Consider the following 20,328-nt stretch of genomic DNA (forward strand, 5'->3'; position numbering starts at 1 on the left):
GGGCCCAGAGTCTGCAGCATCTTGCCTATTCTGCTGCCATGATGTGTAAGGCACATAGGCAGCGACGGTGGTGGAGATCAGCGTAATGACAGCTATGCCAGGGTTACTGTGCAGCAGGTGCCAACAATGATGCAAAAGGCATGGGGTGTGTGTGCATGCTTGTGACTAAATGGATGGGCTGCTGCTCTGTGCAAGCACAATGATGAATAAGGGAGAAATGCTCCCTCTGATTGGCCCATGTGCTATAGTCTCCCAGCCAGGTGAGTCTGCTTGTGGTGCTGCAGAATGCTAAATGTTCCATGAAGTGCTTTTTGCCTGTCTCGTGGCAGAGTGGTTAGAGAGCAGCTTTGTAGACTGGTCAGTGTGGGTTTAAGACCTACAACTAACTCTTCTTTTGTCCCTGCCATGGGTTTTCTGGCCAGTGATGCAAAAGGTGAGTGTGTGTTGGTTATGATAAATACCTTGGCTGGGCTTAAAGATTCCAAGCTTTTTTCTGGGTCTCTGCACAGTGGGCTACCAGCACCTTGTCTTGCCTGAGTGCCCTTGTGGCTCACCTCACTCTGGCAAAATCTGGTCCCCTGGCTTCTTCCTGATGAGGCACTTAACTGGGTGGAGGGAGGGTAGATTGGGGGGCAGTTTATACCCAGGGAGGGGTGGGAAACCTATCCCCCCATCTGGGCCTCAGAGCTCAACATGGGTCTCCTCAGTTATCTGCCAGCTAAGTAGCTGTTGCAATTTTGAGTAGACCCATGGGACTGCTGGAACCCAACATGGGTCAAAGGAATTATTATTATTATTATTAACAGTATTTATATACCGCTTTTCAACTAAAAGTTCACAAAGCGGTTTACAGAGAAAAATCAAATAACTAAATGGCTCCCTGTCCCAAAAGGGCTCACAATCTAAAAAGATGCAAAAGAATACCAGCAGACAGCCAATAGAACAGACACTGCTGGGGTGAGGTGGGCCAGTTACTCTCCCCCTGCTAAAAAAAAACTTAAAGTTTCCTTATCCCAAGACCTCTGGCTGCTTCTCTGGCCCCTCAGGATACAGTGGCAGCCATTTTGGCAACGCTGTACACCAGGTCAGTGGTCCCAAGAGCTGCTAGTCTGACCTATTCTTCCATGCAATGTCAAATCTGATAACCCTAATAGCCACTGATTTGAAGAATTGTAAGGAACTCAGTAGAAATTCCATATAAATGCCTATTAAAAGTTTGTGTAACACCAAGAATATCCATATGATTGGAGTATTCCATTTTTTTAATATAGAAAAGGGAGGGGAATGCCAGGACTCTAAACAGAAGTAGACTTCTATAAAGGCACACTAAATGGAATTATTCTGGCTGCTCAGTTTACATGATCAGAAACAAAATAAAACAGGTGTTGTTTTTTTTTAAAAAAAGGCTTTCTTTGCACTTTTTCCTGGCAACTTGCCAAAAGCAAAATCAGAAGTTTTTCTGTCCTAATCTTGAAAAGGTTTCTGGGACTCAGCTCCCTCTTGAAAACAGATGAGGGAACTGACCCCCAGCTCAAATTAAACCCTGATGTACACTGATATAGAAGGGCAGGATAAAGCTTTATCTCTGTGTAAAGCATGACTCTACAAAGCATGAAAGTCATATATCCCCAATCCTTCTATTGCCGATAAAGAACACATCTTTGCAGTGACATGACTCACTGGTGCTTCTTTACATAGCACATAATTAATGTATGGAATTTGGTGCTGCAGGAAGTGGTGATGGTCGCTACTTTAGATGGTTTTAACATTTAGGCCGCTATCCTAACCAACTTTCCAGCACTGACATAAGGACAATGCAATTCCGAGGCAAGGGAACAAACTTTGCCTTACCTTGAGGAGGCCTCCTTGACTGTCTCCCAACTGCAGGATGCAGCACACGCCCCACTGGTACAGCTATGCCAGTGCTGGAAAGTTGGTTAGGATTGTGCCCTTAATTAAATAAATCCATGGAGGACAAGTCTATGACTGGCTATTAGTTGTGATGGCTATGCACTATCAGGAGGTTCAGAGGTAATGGGCCTCTGAGGCTACAATCCTATTATACATACTTCCCCTGGAGTAAGCCCCATTGAACTGTAAGGACTTCTGAATAGACATGTATAGCACTATGCTGTGAATATCAGTTGCAGGAGAGCAACGGTGAGAGAAGTGTGTCCCTTCATCTCCTGCTTGTTGACCTCCCAGTGGCATTCAATTGATCACTTTGGAAGCAGGATGCTCAACTATACAGATGATCTGACCTGGCAGCACTCTTCAGATCTGTAAAAGGTCTCAGGTTTTTTTTTAACACACTGTCATCCCCAGTTAAAGGATCTCAGATCTGACTCAGCATGACACTATAAAGCTTCACCAGAAGGTGTACAGATAACAAAATGAGGAGATTTGTGAATAAGATACTATAGGGTTCTTAGAAGGACTGCTTGCTCTCAGAGGTCCTGGCCATGTTCCATTTTGAGAACTGGTCTCCCAATTTGCGTTTTCCAAGTGCAGAAGTCTGTAATTTTGTGTGCTGTGGTGCAGCTACCTTGTGAAATTAACAGCTCAATCTTATCCCACCTCCACAGAATGTTCTGAGCTGTCAAAAATGGCTGTCCAAAACCATGTAGAGCCACCTGCTCCCAGAATATTGGTGGTGAGACCGGAGCGACCCTGCATGTGGTGGCAGGACACAGCGTACCCACCAATGAAGATAAGTTGGTGGGGAGGGAGGAACAAGGAGGGTGGAGCTGTGAAGGGAGTGGGAGGAGTGGCATCTGGCATGGGAAACTTGCACAGGATGCTATTCCCTCCAATAGCAGCCAGCATGTCCCCTTTTTCTCCTTGAATTTGAGCCAGCTAAGGAGCTGGCACAGGTCTAAGGCAGGTCTGCTCCAATGAAAATAGCTTCATGTGCCTATTGGAGCCTCCTGGCTGCAACAGCTCAGTCTCCTCTGTGGTTGTGTGCATGCTCCCCCCAGTTTCGGAGTGGTTGTGTGATCACAGGGACAGCTGAGCTGTTACTGCCACAAGTTCTAGTCCAGTGTTTCCCAACCTGGGGTTCGTGACCACCAGGGCTACTGGAATCACTGCCTTCCCCCTAAGGGGAATAGCGATGGGTGGAGACAACAATGACAATAACTTCAGGATGGATGAGGATGACGATAACGATGGCATTTTCAGGATCACACCACCGCTTAGAAAAAAGGGGGTTTCACATACCTGGAAGTTGTTATGGCCCCATAGAGGGTGCAGGAGGGGGCTGTGGCCCTCTCTGTGGGCCTTCTGCACTTTGGAACAGCTCCCTGAAGCAATTCCAACCCACTTCCAGTTTTCATCACAACTCACCATCCCCCGCATACACTTAGTGGCACTGGCATACAAATGGAGGGCCAAGGGGACCATGGGCCCCCCAGTGCCAAGCTGCGGGGGGGGCACCACTAGTGACCAAAATCGCTACAATATCAATTTGTAGGAATAATACTATCATGTTATATACCATTCAATGCATAATTTACAGCAGAATGCAATGAAAAAAATCAGAGTGAAAGATCTCCATTCTAGCAAACATTACGGCCAAAAACCATAAAACGAAAATGCAACTGTCTTAAGTAACAAAAAGTACATTTACTTAACTCAAAACGGATGAGATCAAGTGTTTGAAGAATTAATGAGATGCTATTATGACACAGCATGGAACCAATAAGGTGTAAATAAGGTGTCACCTTCAGGCAGTGACACCACTAGTGAACAAAATTGTGGAAATCATGGTTTTTAGGAATAACACCATCATGTTATATACCATTTGATGAGTAATTTACAGCTGACAGGCAGTGGGAGTCTGGGGGTCCCATAAATACCACAGCACAGCATCCCAAGTATCACCAATGGTACAAATACCACTGGTTGAAAAATAGTGCTCTAGTTATATCACATCTGGTTTACTGTAATGCCTTTCTTTGAAAAAAAATGTCCAGAAACTTCAGTCAATTCAGAACACTATGATAAACTGCTGACTGGAGCCAGTTATTGGGAGTACCCGACCCCCTTAATAAAACAACTTCACTGCTTTCTGGTCCGATTTCCAGGACCAATTCAAAGTGCTTATCAAGTCCTAATCATAAGAACATAAGAACATAAGAACAGCCCCACTGGATCAGGCCATAGGCCCATCTAGTCCAGCTTCCTGTATCTCACAGCGGCCCACCAAATGCCCCAGGGAGCACACCAGATAACAAGAGACCTCATCCTGGTGCTCTCCCCTACATCTGGCATACTTAACCCATTCCTAAAATCAGGAGGTTGCGCATACACATCATGGCTTGTACCCCATAATGGATTTTTCCTCCAGAAACTCGTCCAATCCCCTTTTAAAGGCGTCTAGGCTAGACGCCAGCACCACATCCTGTGGCAAGGAGTTCCACAGACCAACCACGCGCTGAGTAAAGAAATATTTTCTTTTGTCTGTCCTAACCCGCCCAACACTCAATTTTAGTGGATGTCCCCTGGTTCTGGTATTATGTGAGAGTGTAAAGAGCATCTCCCTATCCACTCTGTCCATCCCCTGCATAATTTTGTATGTCTCAATCATGTCCCCCCTCAAGCGTCTCTTTTCTAGGCTGAAAAGGCCCAAACGCCGTAGCCTTTCCTCATAAGGAAGGTGCCCCAGCCCCGTAATCATCTTAGTTGCTCTCTTTTGCACCTTTTCCATTTCCACTATGTCTTTTTTGAGATGCGGCGACCAGAACTGGACACAATACTCCAGGTGTGGCCTTACCATAGATTTGTACAACGGCATTATAATACTAACCGTTTTGTTCTCAATACCCTTCCTAATGATCCCAAGCATAGAATTGGCCTTCTTCACTGCTGCCGCACATTGGGTCGACACTTTCATCGACCTGTCCACCACCACCCCAAGATCTTTCTCCTGATCTGTCACAGACAGCTTAGAACCCATCAGCCTATATCTAAAGTTTTGATTTTTTGCCCCAATGTGCATGACTTTACACTTACCGACATTGAAGCGCATCTGCCATTTTGCTGCCCATTCTGCCAGTCTGGAGAGATCCTTCTGGAGCTCCTCACAATCACTTCTGGTCTTTACCACTCGGAAAAGTTTGGTGTCGTCTGCAAACTTAGCCACTTCACTGCTCAACCCTGTCTCCAGGTCATTTATGAAGAGGTTGAAAAGCACCGGTCCCAGGACAGATCCTTGGGGCACACCGCTTTTCACCTCTCTCCATTGTGAAAATTGCCCATTGACACCCACTCTCTGCTTCCTGGCCTCCAACCAGTTAATCCACGAGAGGACCTGTCCTCTAATTCCCTGACTGTGGAGTTTTTTCAGTAGCCTTTGGTGAGGGACCATGTCAAACGCCTTCTGAAAGTCCAGATATATAATGTCCACGGGTTCTCCCGCATCCACATGCCTGTTGACCTTTTCAAAGAATTCTATAAGGTTTGTGAGGCAAGACTTACCCTTACAGAAGCCATGCTGACTCTCCCTCAGCAAGGCCTGTTCATCTATGTGTTTTGAGATCCTATCTTTGATGAGGCATTCCACCATCTTACCCGGTATGGATGTTAGGCTGACCGGCCTATAGTTTCCCGGGTCCCCCCTCTTTCCCTTTTTAAAAATAGGCGTGACATTTGCTATCCTCCAATCTTCTGGTACCGTGGCCGTTTTGAGGGACAAGTTGCATACCTTAGTCAAATCAGTTTGGGACTGAATTATCTAAGGATCATCTTCTCCCATTGGGCCGATCTATCTACTAAGATCTTCTAAGGCAGGGGTCTCCAAACGTTTTGGCCAGAGGAACGCTTCAAATATCTGGCACGGTGCTGGGGGCCGGAAAAAAATTTAAATATAAAATTTATATAAATAAATTAGAGATGGAACTTAGATGAGTGAATAAATGAATGAATGGGCTCATTCCTTCAAACTCTGTGAACCTTAGAACACCCTCCAGGCGCAACCAGAGCACAATTCCAGTCATGTTTGGCCAAGTGGGCCAGAGGCTTTCAGGGGACAAGAGGCTGGCCACGGGCCAAATAGAGGCTTACCGGGGGCCGCATCTAGCCCCCGAATTGGGGTTTGGAGACCCCTGTTCTAATCTATTGAGACTCTCCTTTACATCCCACCAACAGAATTGTATTTGAGACATGGGAGAGGATCTTCTCTATAGCTATGTCCAGATTTTTACCTTCCCCTTTTTTAATAATAAATTTTAATAAAAATTTAATAAAAATTATTTATTACCCTGTGGTTTCATTACCTTCCCAGGGAGGTCCATCATGCTCCCTATTTGGATGCTTTCCACATTGGGAAGGAAATATCTTTCTGTGAACAAGTATTTAAGGTCTGGTATTTATTAATTTTTATCTTTGACATGCAACTTATATTAATTTTATCTGCCATCTCTGCTGTCTTTTAATGATGTATTTTACTGCAAGCCACCTTTAGTGTTTAATGGAAAGCCAGAGTAAATATGTATATTAAGTATCACACAAGCAATTCTATTTAAATACAGTCTGATTTCAGAAAAGAACTTAGGAGCAACCCAGTAACTCACTAAAGAAAATTTAAAAGGAAATACTGTGCGATTTCACTGAAACTTTAAAGAACGTTGTATGAAATTCAGGCATTGCTTTAAAGCAAGGTTTTTTATGTTTGGTGCTGGGTGCAGCACTACTCTGAGCTATGTTCCAGAGAAAATGTAGTCACCGAAGAAGCGCTGAACAACATTGAGTGCCTGCCTGTGCTGGAGGAGCTTGACAGTGAACCAACCCTAGAAGAACTTCACGTGGCCCTGGACTCCCTTGCCTTTGGCAAGGCACCTGGAAAAGACAGCATCCCTGCTGAAGTCCTAAAGTGCTGCAAAGAGATCATCATCACTGAGCTGCATGAAATCCTTTGTCTCTGCTGGAGAGAAGGTGGAGTACCTCAAGACATGAGGGATGCAAACATCATCACGCTGTACAAGAACAAAGGCGACAGGGGTGACTGCAACAACTACCGTGGCATCTCTCTCCTTAGCGTTGTAGGAAAGTTGTTTGCCCGAGTTGCACTAAAGAGGCTCCAGGTACTTGCAGAGAGCGTTTATCCAGAATCACAGTGTGGATTCCAAGCCAACAGGTCCACCACTGATATGGTATTCTCCCTTAGACAACTGCAGGAGAAATGCAGGGAACAACGACAGCCACTCTTTATAGCCTTCATAGATCTCACGAAGGCTTTCGACCTGGTCAGCAGGGATGGCCTCTTCAAGATTCTCCCCAAGATTGGATGTCCACCCAGGCTCCTCAGCATCATCAGATCCTTCCACAAGGACATGAAGGGCACTGTTTTCTTTGATGGCTCCACATCAGACCCCTTTGACATCCGAAGCGGCGTGAAGCAAGGCTGTGTTCTTGCACCAACCTTGTTTGGGATCTTCTTCGCTGTCCTGCTGAAGCAGGCCTTTGGAACTACAACAGAAGGCATCTATCTCCGGACCAGATCAGATGGAAAGCTCTTCAACCTCTCCAGACTGAGAGCAAGTCCAGCTGAAATGTCTGCGTGACTTCCTCTTTGCCGACGATGCAGCTATCACTACCCACTCTGCCAAAGATCTCCAGCAGCTCATGGATCGTTTTAGCAAGGCCTGCCAAGATTTTGGACTGACAATCAGCCTGAAGAAAACACAGGTCATGGTTCAGGATGTGGACTCACCTCCCTGCATTACAATCTCTGCGCGTGAACTGGAGGTTGTCCATGACTTTGTGTACCTTGGCTCAATGATCTCCGACACTCTTTCTCTCGATACCGAGCTAAACAAACGCATCGGTAAAGCAGCTACCACGTTTTCCAGACTCACAAAGAGAGTCTGGTCCAACAAGAAGCTGACGGAACATACCAAGATCCAGGTCTACAGAGCTTGCGTCCTGAGTACACTTCTGTACTGCAGCGAGTCATGGACTCTTCACTCACAACAGGAGAGGAAACTGAATGCTTTCCACATGCGCTGCCTCCGACGTATTCTCGGCATCACCTGGCAGGACAAAGTTCCAAACAACACAGTCCTGGAACGTGCTGGAATCCCTAGCATGTATGCACTACTGAAACAGAGACGCCTGCGTTGGCTCGGTCATGTCGTGAGAATGGATGATGGCCAGATCCCAAAGGATCTCCTCTATGGAGAACTCGTGCAAGGAAAGCGCCCTACAGGTAGACCACAGCTGCGATACAAGGACATCTGCAAGAGGGATCTGAAGGCCTTAGGAGTGGACCTCAACAAGTGGGAAACCCTGGCCTCTGAGCGGCCCGCTTGGAGGCAGGCTGTGCAACATGGCCTTTCCCAGTTTGAAGAGACACTTGGCCAACAGTCTGAGGCTAAGAGGCAAAGAAGGAAGGCCCATAGCCAGGGAGACAGGCCAGGGATGACTGCACTTGCTCCCAGTGTGGAAGGGATTGTCACTCCCGAATCGGCCTTTTCAGCCTCACTAGACGCTGTTCCAGAACCACCTTTCAGAGCACGATACCATAGTCTTTCGAGACTGAAGGTTGCCAACTGCCAACTACTTACAGCTGAATGCAATGAAACAAATCACACTGAAATATCTGTGTTCTATCTAAAGCAGGGGTGTCCAAAGTTTTTGGCAGGAGGGCCACATCAGCTCTCTGACACTGTGTCGGGGGCCGGGGGGGGGGGAAGAATTAATTTACATTTATAATTTGAATAAATTTACATGAGTTTACATAAATGAATATATTAAAGATGAACTTATATGAATGAATGAAGGTCTTGCAATAGCTCAAGGCCTATAAAAGGCCTTGCACAAATCAAGGCTGGCCTTTCCTTTGCTGCCTCTGCTGCAGCACAGATGTGAAAGAGCAAGCAGCGGAGGGATCTCTCATCCCACAGTTCATGGGAGAGGTCAAACAGTTGCCCTCACGCTGAGAGAAGTTGCGTCGGGCCAGTGCGGACTTCAACAAATCTCCAGAGGGCCAGAGGCTCATTGGAGACTGGGGGCTCCCTGAGGGCCGCATTGAGAGGCCTCAAGGGCCGCAAGTGGCCCCCGGGCCGGGGTTTGGGGACCCCTGATCTAAAGCTATAGCCAAATAACCAGAAAACACAACTGGTTTATGCCACAAAAAGTGGATTTCCTTAACTCAGAACTGACCAATGAGTCTGAGTGTTGAGAACTAACAAGGTGTTATTATGGCACAGCATGGAACCAATAAGATGTTGTTATGAGTCAGCTCCCTTTTTCATGTATCAGAGCTAATGCTATAACTTCTATTTAGTTGTGTGAGTGTCATCAAGTTGGCCACTTTTTTGTTGGTTTCTGATTGGTTGGGTAACCTGTACTTCTCTTTGGTAAAATAAATAAAGATAATGGGATTGTCACCATGAGTTATCAGACTGGGTGACACCAACCCTAGTGATGCCATTGGTGGAATCACTAGTGATGCCATTGATGGAATCAGGTTAGGTGTTGTACGCTGGGCTAGATTATTTTTAAAGTGGATTCTAAACATTGATGGTAGATTAACCATGATAACTACATTGAACCACCAGATGCAGGGGCAGTATGTCACGGGCAGCCCAATCCTGAGCTGCCCGGTGCACGGGGCTGCAGCAGCACTAAAAATGGCTGCTGCCGCATCCAGCACGCACTAGCTAGCACGCTCAAACTTGTTCCATACAGAGCCCTGAATAGCATTCATAATGCCTGCTGAGGGCCAAGAGTGATGTCATTAGACAGGAAGTGATGTCATTAAACAGGTCATAAACAAAAATAAGCACCTTTTCTCCCTTAGGAACTCATTAGCTGCAAATCACAGAAAACACACAAATCATCATATTTCAAGACACGAGAGAACCCAATTTTCATGTGGGCTGCCTTTTCAGCAGTGCCACCTCAGCACTGCTAAGCAGCTGAGAGCCCAAGGGCCTGATAAAAAGCTTTCACGGGCCACATCCGGCCCCCGTGCCTTATGTTTGACACCCCTGCTCTAGGCAGCCGCTGGTGACTCCTCAGGAGAAGGAAACTTTCATCCCCTTCCCCTGGGTAAAGCAAGTAGCCCCACAATGGGGCTACTTGATTCTATGGTGACCCATAGGCTGGCGTAGAATCAAGAGCTTCCATGCCAATGCAGTGGTTCCCTTACCTTTGCATAAAGGTTGGGAACCACTGCTCTAGTCTCTCTGAGAGACTCACCAAGAGACTAGAACTGCAGCAGCCATAGCTCAGCTTCTGCTGTGGTTGCACAGGCACTGCACTGCAACTTCCAGGTAGCCTCCTGAATGCCTTGTGGCATGACGTCATCACATCACTGAGCTCTTCATGCTATGCCTCCCCAACTTTGGACTTCACTGTATGTCACTAGTCTGAGGAGACACATTGACAGTTTAGGACAGTGGTATTCAAATTGGGGTGTTGTGATGCCCCAGCCTGAGGGTCCTGGTCCCTTTCCCCTTAAGGGGCAGGGGCAGCCAGGAGGCAGGGAGGAGGCAGCGGCGCGATCCCCAGGATCGCACCGCTCAGGGGGCTGCAGAGGCTTGGGTACACTTGCCCAAGCCTCCTGCAGACTCCGGGGGGTGCAGGGAGCCCTGTGCAACCTTTGGCAGGGCTCCCCAGGTCAGGGAAAGTGGAAGTGGAGTGATCACATCCCACTCCGCTAAACCAGAAGTGGAGCGCAATCTCTCCACTCTCACTTTCCCTGACCTGGGCAGCCCTGCAGGTGCTTGCGCACGGTTCCCCGCACCCAGGGATGGCTGCTGCAGGGGCTGGAGGGTGCACCCCAGTCCCTGCAGCCCCATCAGAAGGGAAAGTGGAGCGATTGCGCTCCGCTTCCGGTTTAGTGGAGCGAGGTGTGATCGCTCCGCTTTCACTTTCCCTGACCTGGGGAGCCCTGCCGAAGGTCACGCAGGGCTCCCCACACCCGCGGGAGGCTGCAGGAGGCTTGGGAAAATGTACCCAAGCCCCTGCAGCCCCCCTGAGTGCAGCCCCCCAGATCCCCAGGATCGCGCCACTGCCTCCTCCCTGCCCCTGCTGCCTCCCCCCGCCAAGACTTACTGTGGGTTTCAAACTCCCTGAGAGTTTGAAAACTGCAGGTTTAGGGGCTTACAGGCAGGGCCTAGGAGAGGGGAGTAAAGTGGTAATTTGTACCCGAGCCCAGGGTCAGAAAGGGGGCCCAGGAGCCAAAGGAGGGGCCCAGAAAGTTCCTGGGATCTTACATTTTCCTAACTACTCAGACCTTTTGCCCACACAGGATGCTGGGGATACTACCATGAGTGTGTGGCTGCAGCTACGGCAGCTGTTGGCAAGCCATATATGCTGGGCCAAGGAATGCACACGTGACATTCCTTAACACAGTGTCAAATCTGGGAGGAAACTGGACTGCTACAATAACTTCTTGGCTTGTGGATCTGCTTAACATGAAGGAGTGTATAAGAGCTCAGGGACACCACTGCGGGGCTACAACTGCTGCAGAAGCAAGTTTTGGTATGCACAGGACTCTTTCCATTCTAGTGTGAACCTAAATACAATGATGCTAATATTTTCTGGCAATGATTTTATATATTTAAAAGATTTTAGAGACACTTAGGAGCGTGTTCTGTTTTCCATATTACTGTATCAAGTTGCTGATGCCACGTGGGCAGATAGGCCTGGGCTCTGCATTGGGAAGTCCAGTAGACCTGGTTAAATGGTTGGCAACCTTCAGTCTTGAAAGACTATGGTATAAGCCTACAGCACCTGGTATTCCCAGGCGGTCTCCCATCCAAGTACTAACCAGGCCTGACCCTGCTTAGCTTCCAACATCAGACGAGATTGGGCACGTGCAGGATAACAGTTGGACTCCAAAGATTATTCCAGCTGTCGCCACCCTCCCCCCTGTTTTGCCCTCCCCACCTTTAGGAAGGGGCCCAAAAGAAACATTGTACCCCCTGATAAAATTCCTCTCAGGGGCCCTGCTTATAGGGTGGTAAGGGAAAATATTTTTCCCTTATCTCACACAAGCCTCCTGATCTGCCCCCATTCAGGATGCTGTGCCCTCCATGGCACAGCTATATTGGTGGTGGTGGTAGGGAACAGAATTGGGTTTTTCGAGCAGCAAAAACAGCCTACTGTTATGCTATGTGTCATATTATGCATATGTATTTTATAAGCAGAACTGAATTTCTAAAACAAGTGTGCCTTGGTTCAAGTCTGTTGAGAAGTCATCTAGAAGCTCTTCTGCCTAATTCCAGATGCAGTTACTCAGTTGGTATCTTCAGGATACTCTGTACATGCTCAAAGGCATGCTTTTGTTAATTTGTTACTTATATATGTCTGGAAGCCACTGAAAATAGGCTCTCTAAGGTCCCAATCCTGTCCAATTTTTCAGTGCCGGTGCAGCTGTGCCAATGGGGCATGTATGGCTTCCTGTGGTGGGGAGGCAGTCATGCAGGCTTCCTCAAGGTAAGGGAATGTTTGTTCCTTTATCTCGGGGCTGAATTGTGGTTGCACCAGTGCTGGAAAATTGGATAGGATTGGGACCTAAAGCTGCAATCTTATACACACATACCTAGGAATAAATCCTACTGAACCCAATTTACTTCTGAGTAGATCTGCATAGGAGTACAATAAGAGCCCCTACAATAATTTAGCACAGCTCCATAATCTGTGCTTAATTTCTTAAAAGATGGATGCTTGATCTCAAGCATGGACATCATATTAAAATGTTTAGGAAGACCCAGAAGACCCGCATCCCAGCCTGCCGTATGCGCGTATGTATGTATGGCATTGCATAGACATATCAACACTGATGCAAAAATCAGTATTTTGGAGATGCATGAGAGTTAAAGCTGATTTTCTATGATCAGAGAATGACACGCTGCACATATTCAGGGGCATTCTGAACCCTGACACTGAAAACAGTTTTCAGAGCCTAACTCCCTGGTCAATCCAGATTGAAATTAAGTCCTGTCCATAAATAAAGGGGTCATAGCTTGGTGATAGATCATACTAGTGCAGTGTTCTTCAATCTTTGGATCACCGCCCCAATGGGGTCACGAAGCCTCATTTTGGTGGTGGTGGTGGGGGAATCACAGCAATTTTTCAAAGCCTGTAGAAAAGGGGGCTTGGATCCAATCCCATAATGGCACTGCCTTTTCAAAACTGAGGGCCCAATCCTATCCAGTTTTCCAGTGCTGGTGCAGCTGTGCCAAAGGAGCATGCACTGCATTTTGTAGGGCAAGGTATTTTCTTAGGGCTGCATTGAGGTTGCACCAGTGCTGGAAAATTGGATAGGATTGGGCCCTAAATTGATATATTCCTGCACAGCCTCCTCTCTATGCCTCCCCCCACAACTCCTTAGGTTGGCCCTGCTGAGGCTGCTACCTCACAGGGTTGTTGTGAAGACACAAGAGGTAGGGGAAACAGGGAAGACGGTGGAGGAAACGGGGTGGGAAGATTGGGTTCTAGGAGCAGGACCCAGTGGCGGGTCCCCAGTCTCACGCTTTATTTATTTTTAATGCTGGGGGGTCCTGGCATGAGAAAAGTTGAAGATCACTGTACTAGTGGAAACTCCCTACAAAATATGGTGGCACCTCCCCAGCCCCTAAGAGCCCAACCCTGTGTGTGTCTACTCAGAAATACATCCCATTATAGTCAATGGAACTTACTCCCAGGGAACGGCGGATAGGATTGCAGCCTATAAGGCTACACTCCTGTTCACACTTTCCTGGGAGTAAGCCCCACTGACTATAATAGGATTTACTTCTGAGTAGACTTGCCTAGGCTTGGGCTCTAAGAAGAGTGAGGGCGGAGCTATGGCTATAGCAGGCTGGCCTCTGGGCGGCCCCGGCGTAGTTAAACACGCGGAGCAGGAGGACACTCTCTGCTGCTCTTCGGGGCTCTATGGTAATGCGGAAGTGAGTGGAAACAACCGCGTATGGGGTGCTGGTGGGACCGCCTTGCGACTTTCCAGGTAGTGCCGAAGTGGTCTGGTTGTCATGGTAACGTCCTCCCTCCCTGCCTGTATCATGTGCCTCTGTCTTTTCTTTCCTGCTCCAGGCTCCTCTTTCCTATCATAGCACAGGGAGGCTCCAGTGACCTGCCTGGGGTAGGTAGACCTCCCCTCCTCTTCAGTCCCAGGGGGATTCTGAGCAGGGGCCAGGCTCCTCTGAAGGGGAACTGCCCCCTTTTTAGAAAGGGGCATTGGGCAATCCTTGGCGGGATTGTGTGTTGCAGCAGCTGACTTGTGAGGTGCCCACACCTGGCCCCAGAGCAGTGTGTGTGTGTGTGTGTGTGTGTGTGTTGGAGCAGCTGACTTGGGAGGTGCCCACACCTGGCCCCAGAGCACTGTGTGTGTGTGTGTGTGTGTTGGAGCAGCTGACTTGTGAGGTGCCCACACCTGGCCCCAGAGTACAACATGTGACTTTAGAAGCCTTTACCCTGGGAGCCTGGTATAAAATCTTTACTTAACGGGGGGGGGGGGGTTTGACATTCTCAGACAGGAGCTTTGAAGGATTAATCTCTGTTTTGATAAGTGAATTTCAGTTTGGTGAGCAAACTGGTGAGCACTTCTTTCAAGCACTTTGTTTTGAGACATTTCTTATATGTGATTTAGACTGTGGTTCTCAAATGATCATTTTTCCTTTTTTACAGATGGCACCTTCTACACGGAAGGAAATGATGCTCCAGAGCTTAGCTCGGTTATTGCAGGATTCTGGTAAGGTTCTCATGGTTTGAAGCACCTCCGCTTTGGGCATGTGGGTGGATTGGGGGATAGGAAAGAACAACAATAACACACCTAGCTCTGTTCTGGGTAGCTATAAATAAGACCATACTTTGAGCTTCAGGTCCAAGTTGGTGACCCTGAATCAACACAGAACCTCTGTGGGGCAAGCCGCAGAAGTCATGATGGTGTTCCTAGGACAAAAACAAACAAAATGTTATTTGCATAATGATGTTTTCCCAATATGCATACTTGTGGTAGGTAGTTGTAACCAATCTAAGCTGCCTGGTGGGTATCTGGTTTAAAACAACCTCAACAATAAAAAAATAAAACCACCTTTTCCCCAAATACTATATGTAGCTGTTTAATGTGTAAAGTGGGCCTTGGTGCTGCAAAACTGCAAGCACATTCTGGCAAGCTGTTCCCACCACTGAGCAAACTCCAGGTGTGCTTTAATGCATCTTCTCTGCTCCTTGACAGACTGGTCATGCTTCTCCTCCTGTGCTTGCTAACAAGGTTATTACCAGAGTATCTCTTTTTGGGTACCATAGCTAAGAAGATGGAGGTGGCTATTTCCTCCCTAGGAAGCAATTCTCTCTATTGTTGCATCTGCTGTATGGTTGAAATCTTATTGAGAATTTTGAAGCTTAGTGAAAAAAGCCTAGCAGAACTTTGGGAAGCCAACTATACCATTCCATTGAATGTTGTACTTCCAAGGGAGGTAGTGGTGTAGCAGCTTTGTATTCCTGTATATAAGAGTGTGTAAAAAGTAAAGAATGGAGGCAATTAGATTATCCAGAAGCAACTATAATTTAATATTTGAACACAGTCTATACAGGACTATAATGTCAAGCTGACAGGCTTACAAAATACTGCTGAGCTTTTCTTTATGGGTAGAGGCATTTGTTTCTGGTAAGATAAGTTTACAGCCTAAGTCTTACTGAACACAATGGGCTTACTTCTGAGTAAAACAAAAAACACAATTTTCAAACACCTCTATGGGGCAGAAAGTTGATATATAGCTAATAGTTCTCCATTTTCCTCAGGGGACTTGATCTTGGATGGCACTAGTACCTTGACCTTATTCACCTCCACACTGCAGATTCTCACTCGGATCTTTGAACAGCACCTAGTACCACGTAACCAAAACCATGGCTTCATTGCACTCTCATCACACCCTGCTGAAACATCTGCTATACTTCAAGCTCAGTTCCTCTTTGATGTCTTGCAGAAGACTCTTTCATTGAAGGTTTGTATTAAAGTGGAGGAAGTTGTGAGTAGTGGATCTGTGGTATGGTTTAGAAAGGTATCTGTGTCTGTGATGACAACAGTAGATCTGTAGTGATGTAGGTATACAAGTCATACCTTGTTATCCATTGGGATTCTGTTCCAAAACCTGTGGATAAAAAAATCAGAGGATACCAAATCAGTGGCTTTAAAGACCCTTTAAAGAAAGCCTTTAAAGTGGCTTTCTGAGTTTCTTGCTCCTCCTCCCACTAGTTGGGATGAATAATGGAATCTAATGGAACAGAATTATTCCATTAGAGTCCATTATTCACTCCATCTAGTGGCTGAATGTTGTATAGCATCTATACCAATGCATTCTGGGGCAACAGTGAAGGAGCAAGAAACCGGGAAGTGGGTCTTTAAAGTTTATCTTTAAGCCTGAGAAACTTGCAACTGGTGTGGCTTAACAGAACAAAAATAGTTAATTGGATTTTGGTGCTTATTTCCTTGTTACAAGGCATTTAAAGGTGGGCCCCAGTATCAGTGGTGAGTCAAATCAATGGATGCCAAATCAGTGGATACTGAGGTCCCACTTGCATTTTATTCACACTCATTGCATTGGTGATGGTCTTTAGAATAAAGCAGGGCTTTTCAAACTGGGGCATCATGACCCCCCAGCCTGTGGGCCCTGGCCACTTTCACCTTAAGGGATGGGGACAACCTGGAGGCAGGGAGGAGGCAGTGGCGCGATCCCTAGGATCACGCTGTTCAGGGGGGCTGTAGGGGCTTGGCTGCACGTACCTGAGCCTCCTGCAGCCTCCCGGGGGTGCAGGGAGCCCTGCGCGACCTTCTGCAGGGCTCCCTGCAGCTTTGGAAGCGAAAGCTGAGCGATCGCGCCCCGCCTCTGCTAAAGCCTAAGTGGAGCATAATGCTTTCAGGGGAGCCCTGAAAATATCAGTAATGACAAATAAGGTGAACTATACACTTCACAGCACTTTGCGGCTACCTGTAATTTTGGGCATAATTAATGAAGGAAAAAGTATATAAAAAGTTGTAAAATGTAAAGTTGTAACGGGTATCTCCTGTACCGTGACCATCGTTCCTGAAGCAGCTTATGACAAAATCTTTTAATCTATGCAAGAAATAAAACTGATGAAGCTGAGCTAAGCAACAAGACAGTAAAAGCAGCAACGGTAGTCATAATAAAATGCCAGATTGCTTTATGGACACACAGACTTGCCTTCATAACTGAACTGGATCATTTATTGATAAGGTGTATACCCTACTTTTCATGAGACCATCAGAGTGGCTTACATAAACATCTTGTCTCACATTGATGAATAGCAGCTTAAAGCCTGGTAGCCACAAATTCTAGGTAGAATCCTATAATGTTTTGCATGAGTGCTAGGCCTGTGTGTGTGTTTATTCAGAAGATTCCCTTTGTCTCATCAGGTGTTCAACCATAACTGGGGTGAATTATGACTTAAGCGGCCACTTAACTTGCATTCTTCTTGCAGCCCTGCAATTTGTTGTAGTAGGAACTGCAGTTACTTTCAGGATAATCCAGCATTGTGTATGATTGTCTGTTTAAGGAGCTTTGCAGCATTTAGGACAGCTTTGATAAGAAAAGTATTAGATTGCCTCCAGATGAATTTGTGTATTAAAAAATTTCCACTATTAAAAAAAATGGAAGATGCTGAAGTGGAAGATGCTGAAGATGATGATCCAGATTAAATTACAAAATGTCTGTTCCTTACTCTGTCTGGGGTCTGGGGTGTGGGCAAGTACAGATTCAACTAGGGTGACTGGCATAAGGTTGAGGGGGTGGAGAAAAATTGGCAAAGGAACCAGCTTCCTTTTGGCTGTAAATGTATATTCATGCCGTCTGTTCAAGCAGACAAAAAGCAGATTGGAGGATTTGGGATGTGCTGGAGTTGCAGTGTGTGAATGCTCAGTAGTTTGGGCTTAAAAAAACTGAAGAGAAACTTAATGGTAGAAAAGAGGCAAAATGAAAAGCATTCATGCTGATATTTGAAGCTGAGGAGAGGGAATGGGAAGCTTAAACTTGCAACCTAGAACCCTGCACTCCAAATGTCAGTTTTTTGGTGAAGTTATGCTGGTTGGTCAAGTTGCTTTCACTTACCCAATTTGCACATTTATTCTGATAATACAGTCTAGGATGGATGTTGGTTTTTTCCAGTCTCTCTTTGGGGACAGTGGCAGGGCAAAGAAAAAGAATAAGAGGTTATTGGGTTCGGACAAGGAACTGTGAGTAATGAAATCTCATCAAATTACTTCCAGAGGGCCAGTTGTGTTTGTGTGTTGTAGCCAAACCAGCAAAGAGTCTTCTGGCACCTTTAAAGACTAACACATGCATTGTATTTGCTAGATTTGGTTGTTCATCATGTACTGGATCTAAATTGGGCTTACAGTCTTCTAAAACGTTTCCCTAGGGCAGGGGTTCCCAAACGGTTTGGTGCTGGGATTCACTTTTTAAAAAGATGCTCTATCACAGAGGATCTCAAACTGGGGCAGTGATTCCCCAGCCTGAGAAGCTCTGCCTTTGCCTCTTTAAGGGGCAGGGAATAGCAGTGATGTGATTGGAACAATCATGCCACCAGAATCATGCTGCTCAGGGGGGCTGCAGGGGCTTGGCTGCACTTACCTGAGCCTCCTGCAGCCCTCCAGGGGGTGCGGGGAGCCCTGCACTACCTTCTGCAGGTCTTCTTGCAGCTTCAGAAGTGAAAGTAGAGCAATCGTGCTCCATTTCCGCTTTAGCGGAGGCGGGGTGCGGTTGCTCAGCTTTCACTTTCAAAGCTGCCTGCCTCCAGGCTGCCCCGCCCCTTAAGGGGAAACAGGCCAGGGCCCACAGTCTGGGGTGTCGGGACGCACCAGTTTGAAAAGCCCTGCCTTAACTTGATATTTTTATCTTCTCTGTAAGCTATATATTTTGGGCTTTTGTCTTGAGGGCCACTGCTTAGGCGGCTTCATTTTAGGTGTGTTTGCCTTGCAGGTCATGAGAAGATGTAACTAGAGCAGGTATGACCCCCAGATATGGATTGGAATGAGCTTGCCATTTTAATTCCTCCTGCTGTGGTTTCTGTGGGCCTCTTTGTTTACTTAAGTAAATGTAAGATATTAATTCAAGAAGGGAAGTTTGTCTTGCAGTTTGGAGAAGCTAAGCCCTGGATTAACGTGAAATGAAGAAGAGATATAATGGGCCCTTAAAGCCTCTTCATAGAGCCTGCCAGTACTGTTGTAACCCTGCCAGATATTTTGTGAGGTCACATGGAGTCTGCATATTGAGCACTGTCTTGAGTCTGTGACTAGGTGAATTACAGTTACGTGACATCAGCCAGCAAGCCTGTCCAGCTAGAATACAATGGGCAATTGGAGTTTATTCAAAGGTACTTAGTGTCCTGTCAAAACAGAAGAATGATGGTATCTCTCAGGTTCCCAGCAGACCCAGTTCCTGTGATTAGCATCTGAAGCCCTCATTCAACCTCTATTGCATGCCTTTTCTCCAATCTAGTATTATCTCTAGAGTGTTAGTGCTATGGGAACAGTGAGTCAGAGAGCATATCTGTCTTGATGATGATGATTTTTATATAGCTCCATCAATGTACATGGTGTGTTATAGGGTAACATAAGGTCCTTTGTCCTGAGTGGCTTACAGTCTAAATTTGCTTTGCATGTAAAAGACCACCTCTGTTTCACCTGTTCCTTATACTGCCTGTTCTGTCATTCTTTGGCTTCAGAGTGACTTTGTGCGCTTCTAATTTCTGCCTTGTAGCTGCTGTCTATAGTTGGAGAAAGTCTGTCTGTGTATGTGCCACACTGTGATCTGCTAGACCAGTGACTTTCTTTAGGAATCCTTGGCCGGCCATCTTTGTCCTTTTCTACTATTAATATGGACTTCGGGAAAAATCCTCACATTGGTAGTTAGTGGTCAAATGTAAGAAGTGATGCGTCATTGAACTGAATTGTAATTGCATTTGTTTAACTGTAGGCTAACTTGCAGTGAATGGAACAGTAATGGATTATTCTGGGAATAATGAAGTTCGTGTTACTTCCTGAGAGGCCATGTGGTAGGATAAATTGTGTGTTGCATTGGCAAGGCTACTATTGTACTTATTTACACATTAATTCTGCCCTTTCTTCAAGGAGGAAGGGTAGTGAAAGGCTTAAATGGTGAAAGAAAATCATATTCAACAACCCTGGGGAGGTAAAGAGACCCTCCTTGAGTAGGATATTGACAGCTAGCAAGGTTGGAGTCCATGCAACAGGGATTGACGGATGATGCGATGAGGCCTTTGTATTGGGAAGTGGCTGTTAGCTGAACGAACGTGCACGCGCACACAGAGGCATAGCTGGGGCTTGCCTCATACCCCCAG

At 46.5% G+C, this 20,328-nt stretch overlaps 1 protein-coding gene and 1 pseudogene across 1 annotated transcript in view; one reads left to right on the forward strand and one right to left on the reverse strand.

The window, feature by feature from the left end:
- Positions 1-11,730: 11,730 nt before the first annotated feature.
- Positions 11,731-11,852, reverse strand: LOC136637721 (5S ribosomal RNA; annotated as a pseudogene).
- Positions 11,853-13,928: 2,076 nt separating this feature from the next.
- Positions 13,929-20,328, forward strand: part of STK11IP (serine/threonine kinase 11 interacting protein) — a 37,606-nt gene continuing 31,206 nt past the window's right edge. Inside the window, exons 1-3 of the mRNA XM_066631501.1 lie at positions 13,929-13,957; positions 14,638-14,701; positions 15,754-15,956. Coding sequence (XP_066487598.1) covers positions 14,638-14,701; positions 15,754-15,956 — 267 coding nt within the window. The 5' untranslated portion in view covers positions 13,929-13,957. The remainder of the gene's footprint in view (positions 13,958-14,637; positions 14,702-15,753; positions 15,957-20,328) is intronic.

Source organism: Tiliqua scincoides, chromosome 1 (assembly GCF_035046505.1).
Source record: "Tiliqua scincoides isolate rTilSci1 chromosome 1, rTilSci1.hap2, whole genome shotgun sequence".
Lineage (NCBI taxonomy): Eukaryota > Metazoa > Chordata > Lepidosauria > Squamata > Scincidae > Tiliqua > Tiliqua scincoides.